This window comes from Phyllobates terribilis, unplaced genomic scaffold (assembly GCF_046119375.1).
Source record: "Phyllobates terribilis strain yellow unplaced genomic scaffold, ASM4611937v1 Scaffold_1__5_contigs__length_1240528914, whole genome shotgun sequence".
In the NCBI taxonomy this organism is placed as follows: domain Eukaryota; kingdom Metazoa; phylum Chordata; class Amphibia; order Anura; family Dendrobatidae; genus Phyllobates; species Phyllobates terribilis.
This window is the reverse complement of record NW_027362761.1, coordinates 1,040,456,781-1,040,469,007: the sequence shown is the minus strand read 5'-3', so window position 1 is coordinate 1,040,469,007 and position 12,227 is coordinate 1,040,456,781. Positions and strand designations below refer to the sequence as shown.

General features: G+C 40.6%; 1 protein-coding gene across 2 annotated transcripts in view; it reads left to right on the top strand.

Moving 5' to 3' along the window:
- LOC141157621 (uncharacterized) overlaps nucleotides 1–12,227 on the top strand; it is a 143,601-nt gene that overhangs the window by 61,801 nt on the left and 69,573 nt on the right. For both annotated transcript variants that reach the window (XM_073645117.1, XM_073645125.1), the window contains exons 7-8: nucleotides 9,304–9,403; nucleotides 10,797–10,840. In XM_073645117.1, coding sequence (XP_073501218.1) covers nucleotides 9,304–9,403; nucleotides 10,797–10,840 — 144 coding nt within the window. The remainder of the gene's footprint in view (nucleotides 1–9,303; nucleotides 9,404–10,796; nucleotides 10,841–12,227) is intronic.

Here is a 12,227-nt window from a genome sequence, read left to right as displayed (position 1 = left end):
GACCAAGAGTCACCTCTGCTTCTGAGGATAAGTTTATCCGAGTCACCAGCCTCAGAAATCGCAGGTTAACAGCAGCTCAGATTAGAGTCCAGGTCAATGCCACACAGAGTTCTAGCAGCAGACACATCTCTACAGCAACTGTTAAGAGGAGACTTTGTGCAGCAGGCCTTCATGGTAAAATAGCTGCTAGGAAACCACTGCTAAGGACAGGCAACAAGCAGAAGAGACTTGTTTGGGCTAAAGAACACAAGGAATGGACATTAGACCAGTGGAAATCTATGCTTTGGTCTGATGAGTCCAAATTTGAGATCTTTGGTTCTAACCACCGTGTCTTTGTGCGACGCAGAAAAGGTGAACGGATGGACTCTACGTGCCTGGTTCCCACCGTGAAGCATGGAGGAGGAGGTGTGGGGGTCTGGTTTGCGTTTAGTTGGACCATCATTTATTTTTCAACAGGACAATGACCCCAAACACACCTCCAGGCTGTGTAAGGGCTATTTGACCAAGAAGGAGAGTGATGGGGTGCCTCCACAGTCACCAGACCTGAACCCAATCGAGATGGTTTGGGGTGAGCTGGACCGCAGAGTGAAGGCAAAAGGGCCAACAAGTGCTAAGCATCTCTGGGAACTCCTTCAAGATTGTTGGAAGACCATTTCCTTTGACTACCTCTTGGAGCTCATCAAGAGAATGCCAAGAGTGTGCAAAGCAGTCATCAAAGCAAAAGGTGGCTACTTTGAAGAACCTAGAATATAAGACATATTTTCAGTTGTTTCACACTTTTTTGTTAAGTATATCATTCCACATGTGTTAATTCATAGTTTTGATGCCTTCAGTGTGAATGTACAATTTTCATAGTCATGAAAATACAGAAAAATCTTTAAATGAGAAGGTGTGTCCAAATTTTTGGTCTGTACTGTATATAGTTAGTGCTTGCATGTGTAGTTTACTGTACATGTATTAAGCTAATAAATGAAATAATGACGCAGGGTCCCCCCATTTTTGATAATCAGCAAAGGTAAAGCAGACGGCTGCGGGCTGATAGTATCAGGATGGGAAGGTTCGTGGTAATTAGGCTTTTCCCAGTATAAAATACCAGCCCGCACCTGCTCTAGAAATGGTGCATCACATTAGATGCGCCCGTTGGTGCTTGGCCTCGGCTCTTCCCGATTGCCCTGGTGCATTGGCCATCGGGGTAATGGTAGTTGGGGTTGATGCCAGCTGTGATTTGTCAAAAATCACAGCTGGCATCAAGCCTTTGATGTTAGTAATGGAGAGGTGTCTATCAGACACCCCCATTACTAACCCAGTAATAAAAAATAAAAAAAAGTGCACACACAAAAAATACTTTATTCAAATAAACAGTCCCCGACACTTTCCCTGGTTTTCCAGTTTATAAAAAAAACATGTAGGCCCGACGTAGTCCACCATAGCCTACGTAGTTCACAAATGAAACCTGAAAAACCTAAAAAGAGAGAAATAAAAACAATCCTGTCCCTTCTTCAGCAATTTATTTAAAAAACTGTTCCCACGCAGGTCTGACGTAGTCCAGCATTCCCCAAATCCGTCCCTGACGACTGCGAATTGCCGTAACGATAACGCTCATCAGAGTCACCGAGTGTCACAGAGTGCAGTGTGACTCTGCGGCTCTGAACATTGTTATTGACGTCACTGCTGTTCAGAGCCACCGGTTCTTACGGAGTGCAGTGTAAGCCGGTGACTCTGATAGGGGGACACCAAGTAATTTTTTTCATTTATTTATTAGTGTAAAAGGGTTTTCCCCCTAACAAAAGTTAATTTTAATCAATAGATCTTTGAATAATAATAAGTTAGACAATTGAATGCATTTAAATAAAATGTTCCTGTACAGGAACATTTTATTTAAACACATCCATATGCTTAAATAAACATAAATATGTCTATATTATTGTTTAAGTTATTATTCCAAGATCTATTGATTAAAATGAACTTTCGTTCTTGGGAAAACCCCCTTTAATACATGTACATTACACTACACACGCAAGACACTAATCCTATATCGCAAGGCTATCTATCTAGCTATCTACCCTATATCTTATCTATTTATCATCAATTTACCTCATATCTATCTCTATCTATCTTTGCACATCTTTAAAATCTAAACATCTGTCATTTCTATTCTGTATTCTATTCCTGTACGTACATGAATGATGCACACGGACACTTATAACAATGTTACTGGTTTTTCCTGTGCAGGAAAATATTAGGATGTCTGAAGGAAAGACTGTTCGTAAGGTACTATTAATGAAGCTTTTATGGTAAAGTAATGGAATGTTCTTCTAATAGCCGAGCCAGTCACCGGACCTCAACCTGACGGAGAATAGTATCACTCACTGGTGACTAAACTAAAGAAAAAGATCCACAAGCCAGCAAAGTCTTTTATGGCATCTGATGGGAGAGAACTCTGTATTAGTTGATGCCAATACTTCCCAGACTTCAAGCAGTCATTCATTTCATATTTGGATGCAAATACTTTGCAGTGAATGATTAGGCCACAGCCCCACTATCAGTATTTGGTCAGTATTGTTTCTCAGGAGTGGGAGACAAAGCCAGGAGTGGGTGATAAATGCAGAATTGGTGAATAGTTTCTATTATACCTTTTCTCTGATTGTTCCTCATCTGGTTTTGGCTCCCACTCCTGAAAGAAAAAAAATACGACCAAATACTGACCAAATACTGATAGTGGGGCCGTGGCCTTAGAGTTACGAGTATACTTGTGTTTGTACAATTTATTTTTGATTCTGTGAAAGTTGAGACTTTATGTAAAAATGTCTGTAATTCCTAAAAAAAAATGAAGTAAGTTTTTCTTTATTTAAGCTAAAGGCCTACACTTCAATGCCATCTTGATGGCTTGATTTATAAATCTATGTACGTCTGTACAGAGTCTAGATGAGGGACATGCTCGCTTTCACTGTTCAAATGCTTCAAGAATTAATTGTATACTCATTAAAAGCTATATGTACCAAGAGAGTGATGGCTCAATGGAATATGCTTCATTAGGGTGTACCCTAAGTAAAAGCCTGATATCTGAGTATAAAGTGCTGACCCGCAGTCCAGACAGATTCAGGTTTTGCTAAGAGAACAGCAGAGGTAAATTATTCAATCTCTAGGGTTCCTAGATGGATGATCACAGTGGAAATGTCAGTGTTCCTTTTGCTGATGTTTCACTTTTAGGTTTAATAAGTTTACACTTCGGGTATCTTTTTTTTATACATATTATCTTTACCACAATAGAAATACTATATTTGCGTGGGTATATAGACAGTGGTGGCCAAAAGTATTGGCACCCCTGCAATTCTGTCAGATAATACTCAGTTTCTTCCTGAAAATGATTGCAATCACAAATTCTTTGGTATTATTATCTTCATTTAATTTGTCTTCAATGAAAAAACACAAAAAGAATTGTCCTAAAGCTAAAAAAGGGGGTGGACAAAAGTATTGGCACTGTTTGAAAAATCATGTGATGCTTCTCTAATTCGTGTAATTAACAGCACCTGTAACTTACCTGTGACACCTAACAGGTGTTGGCAATAACTAAATCACACTTGCAGCCAGTTAACATGGATTAAAGTTGACTCAACCTCTGTCCTGTGTCCTTGTGTGTACCACATTGAGCATGGAGAAAAGAAAGAAGACCAAAGAACTGTCTGAGGACTTGAGAAACCAAATTGTGAGGAAGCATGAGCAATCTCAAGGCTACAAGTCCATCGCCAAAGAACTGAATGTTCCTGTGTCTTCCGTGCGCAGTGTCATCAAGAAGTTTAAAGCCCATGGCACTGTGGCTAACCTCCCTAGATGTGGACGGAAAAGAAAAATTGACGAGAGATTTCAACGCAAGATTGTGCGGATGGTGGATAAAGAACCTCGACTAACATCCAAACAAGTTCAAGCTGCCCTGCAGTTCGAGGGTACAACAGTGTCAACCCGTACTATCCGTCAGCGTCTGAATGAAAAGGGACTGTATGGTAGGATACCCAGGAAGACCCCACTTCTTACCCCGAGACATAAAAAAGCCAGGCTGGAGTTTGCCAAAACTTACCTGAGAAAGCCTAAAACTTTTTGGAAGAATGTTCTCTGGTCAGATGAGACAAAAGTAGAGCTTTTTGGGAAAAAGCATCAACATAGAGTGTACAGGAAAAAAAAAGAGGCATTCAAAGAAAAGAACACGGTCCCTACAGTCAAACATGGCGGAGGTTCCCTGATGTTTTGGGGTTGCTTTGCTGCCTCTTGTACTGGACTGCTTGACCGTGTGCATGGCATTATGAAGTCTGAAGACTACCAACAAATTTTGCAGCATAATGTAGGGCCCAGTGTGAGAAAGCTGGGTCTCCCTCAGAGGTCATGGGTCTTCCAGCAGGACAATGACCCAAAACACACTTCCAAAAGCACTATAAAATGGTTTGAGAGAAAGCACTGGAGACTTCTAAGGTGGCCAGCAATGAGTCCAGACCTGAATCCCATAGAACACCTGTGGAGAGATCTCAAAATGGCAGTTTGGAGAAGGCTCCCTTCAAATATCAGGGACCTGGAGCAGTTTGCCAAAGAAGAATGGTCTACAATTCCAGCAGAGCATTGTAAGAAACTCATTGATGGTTACCGGAAGTGGTTGTTCGCAGTTATTTTGGCTAAAGGTTGTGCAACCAAGTATTAGGCTGAGGGTGCCAATACTTTTTTCTGGCCCATTTTTGGAGTTTGGTGTGAAATGATCAATGATTTGATTTTTGCTTCATTCTCCTGTGTTTTTTCCTTGCAAGCAAATTAAATGAAGATAATACCAAAGAATTTGTGATTGCAATCATTTTCAGGAAGAAACTGAGTATTATCTGACAGAATTGCAGGGGTGCCAATACTTTTGGCCACCACGGTGTGTGTATATGTGTATATATATATATATATATATATATATATATATATATATATATATATATATATATATATATATATATATATACAGTACAGACCAAAAGTTTGGACACACCTTCTCATTTAAAGATTTTTCTATATTTTCATGACTTTGAAAATTGGACATTCACACTGAAGGCATCAATACTATGAATTAACACATGTGGAATTATATATACTTAACAAAAAAGTGTGAAACAACTGAAAATATGTCTTATATTCTTGGTTCTTCAAAGTAGCCACCTTTTGCTTTGATGACTGCTTTGCACACTCTTGGCATTCTCTTGATGAGCTTCAAGAGTTAGTCACCGGAAATGGTTTTCACTTCACAGGTGTGCCCTGTCAGGTTTAGTAAGTGGGATTTCTTGCCTTATAAATGGGATTGGGACCATCAGTTGTGTTGTGCAGAAGTCAGGTGGATACACAGCTGATAGTCCTACTGAATAGACTGTTAGAATTTGTATTATGGCAAGAAAAAAGCAGCTAAGTAAAGAAAAACGAGTGGCCATCATTACTTTAAGAAATGAAGGTCAGTCAGTGCGAAAAATTGGGCAAACTTTGAAAGTGTCCCCAAGTGCCGTTGCAAAAACCATCAAGCGCTACAAAGAAACTGGCTCACATGAGGACCGCCCCTGGAAAGGAAGACCAAGAGTCACCTCTGCTTCTGAGGATAAGTTTATCCGAGTCACCAGCCTCAGAAATCGCAGGTTAACAGCAGCTCAGATTAGAGACCAGGTCAATGCCACACAGAGTTCTAGCAGCAGACACATCTCTACAACAACTGTTAAGAGGAGATTTTGTGCAGCAGGCCTTCATGGTAAAATAGCTGCTAGGAAACCACTGCTAAGGACAGGCAACAAGCAGAAGAGACTTGTTTGGGCTAAAGAACACAAGGCATGGACATTAGACCAGTGGAAATCTGTGCTTTGGTCTGATGAGTCCAAATTTGAGATCTTTGGTTCCAACCACCGTGTCTTTGTGCGACGCAGAAAAGGTAAACAGATGGACTCTACATGCCTGGTCCCACCATGAAGCATGGGGGAGGAGGTGTGATGGTGTGGGGGTGCTTTGCTAGTGATACATGTGTTACTTCATAGTTTTGATGCCTTCAGTGTGAATGTACAATTTTCAAAGTAATGAAAATACAGAAAAATCTTTAAATGAGAAGGTGTGTCCAAACTTTTGGTCTGTACTGTATATATACACACACAGTTAGGTCCATATATATTTGGACAGAGACAACATTTTTCTAATTTTGGTTCTAGACATTACCACAATGAATGTTAAACAAAACAATTCAGATGCAGTTGAAGTTCAGACTTTCAGCTTTCATTTGAGGGTATCCACATTAAAATCGGATGAAGGGTTTAGGAGTTTCAGCTCCTTAACATGTGCCACCCTGTTTTTAAAGGGACCAAAAGTAATTGGACAGATTAAATAATTGTAAATAAAATGTTCATTTCTAGTACTTGGTTGAAAACCCTTTGTTGGCAATGACTGCCTGAAGTCTTTAACTCATGGACATCACCAGACGCTGTGTTTCCTCCTTTTTGATGCTCAGCCACGCCTTCACTGCGGTGGTTTTCAGTTGCTGTTTGTTTGTGGGCCTTTCTGTCTGAAGTTTAGTCTTTAACAAGTGAAATGCATGCTCAATTGGGTTGAGATCAGGTGACTGACTTGGCCATTCAAGACTATTCCACTTCTTTGCTTTAATAAACTCCTGGGTTGCTTTGGCTTTATGTTTTGGGCCATTGTCCATCTGTAGTATGAAACGACGACCAATCAGTTTGGCTGCATTTGGCTGGATCTGAGCACACAGTATGGCTCTGAATACATCAGAATTCTTTCGGCTGCTTCTGTCCTGTGTCACATCATCAATAAACACTAGTGACCCAGTTCCACTGGCAGCCATGCATGCCCAAGCCATCACACTGCCTCCGCCGTGTTTTACAGATGATGTGGTATGCTTTGGATCATGAGCTGTACCATCATTCTGGTAGAGGTTGGTCTTGGTTTCATCTATCCAAAGAATGTTCTTCCAGAACTGTGCTGGCTTTTTTAGATGTTTTTTAGCAAAGTCCAGTCTAGGCTTTTTCTTCTTGATGCTTATGAGTGGCTTGCACCGTGCAGTGAACCCTCTGTATTTACTTTCATGCAGTCTTCTCTTTATTGTAGATTTGGATATTGATTCGCCTACCTCCTGGAGAGTGTTGTTCACTTGGTTGGCTGTTGTGAAGGGGTTTCTCTTCACCATGGAGATTATTCTGCGATCATCCACCACTGTTGTCTTCCGTGGGCGCCCAGGTCTTTTTGCATTGATGAGTTCACCAGTGCTTTCTTTCTTTCTCAGGATGTACTAAACTGTAGATTTTGCCACTCCTAATATTGTAGCAATTTCTCGGATGGGTTTTTTCTGTTATTGCAGCTTAAGGATGGCTTGTTTCACCTGCATGGAGAGCTCCTTTGACCACATGTTTATTTCACAGCAAAACCTTCCAAATGCAAGCACCACACCTCAAATCAACTCCAGGCCTTTTATCTGCTTAATTGAGAATGACCTAACGAAGGGATTGCCCACACCTGTCCATGAAATAGCCTTGGAGTCAATTGTCCAATTACTTTTGGTCCCTTTAAAAACAGGGTGGCACATGTTAAGGAGCTGAAACTCCTAAACCCTTCATCCAATTTTAATGTGGATACCCTCAAATGAAAGCTGAAAGTCTGAACTTCAACTGCATCTGAATTGTTTTGTTTAAAATTCATTGTGGTAATGTCTAGAACCAAAATTAGAAAAATGTTGTCTCTGTCCAAATATATATGGACCTAACTGTATATGTGTGTGTAATATATAAATATAAATATATATATATATATATATTACAGTACAGACCAAAAGTTTGGACACTTTCTCATTTAAAGATTTTTCTGTATTTTCATGACTATGAAAATTGTACATTCACACTGAAGGCATCAAAACTATGAATTAACACATGTGGAATTATATACTTAACAAAAAAGTGTGAAACAACTGAAAATATGTCTTATATTCTAGGTTCTTCAAAGTAGCCACCTTTTGATTTGATGACTGCTTTGCACACTCTTGGCATTCTCTTGATGAGCTTCAAGAGGTAGTCACCGGAAATGGTCTTCCAACAATCTTGAAGGAGTTCCCAGAGATGCTGAGCACTTGGCCCTTTTGCCTTCCCTTCTGCGGTCCAGCTCACCCCAAACCATCTCGCAAAAGGTGGCTACTTTGAAGAACCTAGAATATAAGACATATTTTCAGTTGTTTCACACTTTTTTGTTAAGTATATAATTCCACATATATATATAATATGCGCACACACACACACACACACAAATATGTGTGTGTATTTATTAGTACTGTTCAAAAGCTTTCAGCAGGTATGGGGGAATAAATGCTGAGCAAGAATGCAATGATTTGGAAATCTTTTATAGCCAAATTTATTCACAACAGCGAATAGGTCACATATCAGAAGTTAAAAGTAAAACATTTGTCCATTACAATTGAACAAAATAACTCCTTTTATTAATGGATGGCAGCAACACGTCAAACGTTGGTTAGTTTTTAAACATACTTTAGTGCTGTAGGTTTTTTATATCATTGCTGTGAGGTTGTCCCGCAGTCAATAGTTTTTTTTGCACATTACACTTCTGTAAGGAAATGGCACCATGAACAAATAACCTTACCAGGAATCTATGCGTTTTGAGCCCTCTACTTCCTTTCATGCATTTCTCAGAACTCTAGGCGATCCTGTTGCTGCAATCATGTGACTTACAATTGTAATGGGGAAGTATGGATCCCAGAAGTCCCCATGTGTTTGTAATTAATTTAATTGGTGATCAAGTGGATCTTCCTTTGCTTCCTCTGTGTTTACGCCAGGTAGCTGTTCCCAAAATGCTTCTGTACTGTCCTTGCTTGCCTAAAGCTAACACGGTTGAGCATATCAGGGAGAGGAGGAGCTGTATCTCCAGGGTTAGTCCCAGTGCAGTATGCTCCTCAATGCACAGACTCGCCCTGTATGTCGCTGGCGCTACTGTGCATGTCCAGGATGTCCGCACATTGTTGGAGACACAATACCGCTATAGAGAGAAAGTGGTGACAAGGTGCGTCTGCTCCACTTATCTACAAAGAATTGCTGCAGGATGTGATTAGAGGAAACAAAGTATTGTAGGTAGTAAACAAAATATATCCCCTTCTATTTTATTTTTTATTCCATTTGAAAAGTGTATTGTTTTGGATGTGATTGTGGGAATACTCTTAACATAATAATCTATGAAGTATAATTATAATGTACTCACCCTCTTTTGGTTACAGTTAACTGTTCTAATTTTTTTTTCTAGGGCAAGACCTATTAGCAGGGCTCTGGATCTCGGGGCCGATATTGTGATCACTGGAAGATGTGTGGACAGCAGCCTTGTCTTGGGGCCACTAATTCACTCTGTACGTATCTAGATGAGCAGTCTACAGTAAACTGGCTACTGAGAGCCAGGTCATGTTGGTCCAAATGGTCAGGTAAAACTTTAATAAGTCCACATCTTGTCCACCTTGTCAGGGGCATCTACATCAATCCAAGCCAAAAAGACAACATTCATAGAGCTGTAGTTAATACAGTTGGTAATCTTCCTACTTTTTTTTCTATTTTTATTTTATATCGAAAGTAATGCATTTGGCCATTGCAATCTTTTTTTTTTTTTTTTTTTAATTGCCATATTTATGTAATCTGGATTGTAGCCCCCTTTACTTCTTGATAATAGAGACAGCCACCAGCAATGACCAGATCTCTTTATACCTCATTAACCGCATATTTAGTGTCTCTTATTCCTCTAATGTCTCTTCATCACACCTTCTCACTGTTGGTGTCCCTCAAGACTCTATCTTGGGACCCTTTCTCTTGTCCCAGGTCAAAGGTATAGATCGAAAACCTGTAGAAAGTCACATAGCTTCCAGCACCACTTATATGCCGATGACACTCAAATCTACCTCTCTGTCCCAGATGTCACCTCTCTGCTGTCGAGAATCCAAGTGTCTATAACTATATTTTCGTCACTCTTTCTAAAATCTGTTGTGGACAAAACCAAACTCCTGTATATAGGGTAGTTGAGAGAGAAGGCTTCAGTCCGAACGAGCTGTATAAGGAGTATGGGCATCTTTGGAGGTTACTGTGCGTGTCTAGAACGATCCGACTGACCAGTACAGGGCCTAACATGGGGATAACTTACTATTGTACGAATAACACTTTCCTTCTAAGCACGTTTATTTTGAACTATTTTAGGAAAAATGAACCTGCTCCCCCTACTCGTTTCCACAAGGTGGTGCCATATACCAGAAGAACTATACCTTAGTTTTCTAACCGTTGTGTGTATTTTCCCCATTGCTTGTGCACTTTAGAGAAATCTCAGAAAATAATGTATTTATCACAATATGTCACAATAGACTTTGCTTCCTGGGATATAACAATGATTTTACTGACAAATGAATACAACATACATAATATATGATCTCATTCCTCATGGGACTTTTTAACATTCCTTTTTTCTCTTTTATCCAATTAATAGTGCCCATGACAGATGGCATCAAAGCATTAATTCGTATTTTACAATTCAGTGAACCGTTTGAGAACAAAAGTGTTTATTTGCTTGAGTAATTCTTTTTTTTTGTTTGTTTCCTAATTGTGATATTTCTGTATTTTATTATGTTAGGTTTGAGTGTAAAGCTATCATTGTAGTATACCCAAACATATCTGTAGATTTAATATGTATAAATAAATAACATTACTTTTTCATTATTTAAAGCCTAAAATGATAGTTTATTTTCCTGTCTCCCCCTTTTGTAGTTTGGCTGGAAGAGAAATGACTTTGACTTACTGGCTGCTGGAAGGTAACTATTACCACTGATGGATGACTGGGCTTCATACTTTTCAATCATCTGTCAGTATTTAAATGGAACCCTTTAGGAGCTTTAGGGGTCACCAAACTAATCGCATTGTTGGGTAGGCTAAGAAAACCCAGTGCAAACATACTATTCTGGCCACAGATTGACATCTCTTCTTGACAAAGCCGAAGAAATGACAATCAAGAAAATGAGTGTGACGCTAGGCAAGGAATAATACAGAGGATCAATGCACTAGCTGCAAATTGACCTGCACTTTGTGCAATTGTAGCCTCATAAATTTCAAAGTTTTTTTTTTTTTTTAATGGAAAATCCATTTTTGGCCAAAAATTTACATTTGAACTTGTCTTCTTCTACACTACCCAGCAATGTACCTTATTTTTCGGACTATAAAATGCATCGGACCATAAGACGCACCCCAAATTTTCGGGTGGAAAATAGGAAAACAAAACAAAACATTTTTTATAAGATGGGGGGGGCTGGTCCTTCTTATAGTCCGAATAGGTATCTTGCCTGGGGGGTGGCAGCGGTGGAGCGGGGGTCACAGGAGAAGTGGTCCCTCATGAAGCCGGCGTTGGCATTAGTGGAGCAATGCTGTGAGCCCTGGGTGGGAGAAGGGGGTGCCCGAACAGCAGGGGGTTAAGGTTGTGGTGCAGCGGGATCGCAGGAAGCGGGGTCCCTCCATCAGGAACCCGATGGAGACAGAAGCTTTGAAATGCTGCGGTCAGACAGAGCGAAGTGCATTGCTTTTCCGGTGGCCATCTTCCTGAAGCTGTGGTCTACAGGAAAATGGCCGCCCGAGCTGGCGCATTCGCAGACTGGGATCTCTGGGGCCATTTCACTGAGGCCTACGACTTCAGGAAGATGGCCGCTGGAGGCTGCACTTGCGAGGTTGAGATCTCGGCTGGGCCGAGATCCCAGTCTGCTTATGCGGCCCACGACTTCAGAAAAATGGCTGCCGGGAAAGCTCTGCCTGACCGCCGATACCAGGCCTGCAGCATCGCCGCCAGGTTCCTGAGGGAGGGACCCTGCTTCCTGCGATCCCACTCCACCACCACCTTAACTCCCCGGTAAACTACGTTCGGACCATAAGACGCACCCCCCATTTTCCTCCCAAGTTTGGGGGGAAAAAAAGTGCGTCTTATGGTCCGAAAAATACGGTAATTTTATTTGACACATAATACATATTGTGCAAAGTATATCCTAGTATTGGCATTCAGATTCCTGAAGAATCTGCTGCAGCTACTCAAGTGTTGCCCGGAGCAATGCTGTGTAAGTTACGTACTTCACTTTCACTTTACTGGTACTGTAAAATGCTGTATTTTTTTCCCAGTCAAAAATAGGGTTTGTTCACACATTCCAACAGCTGCCAACA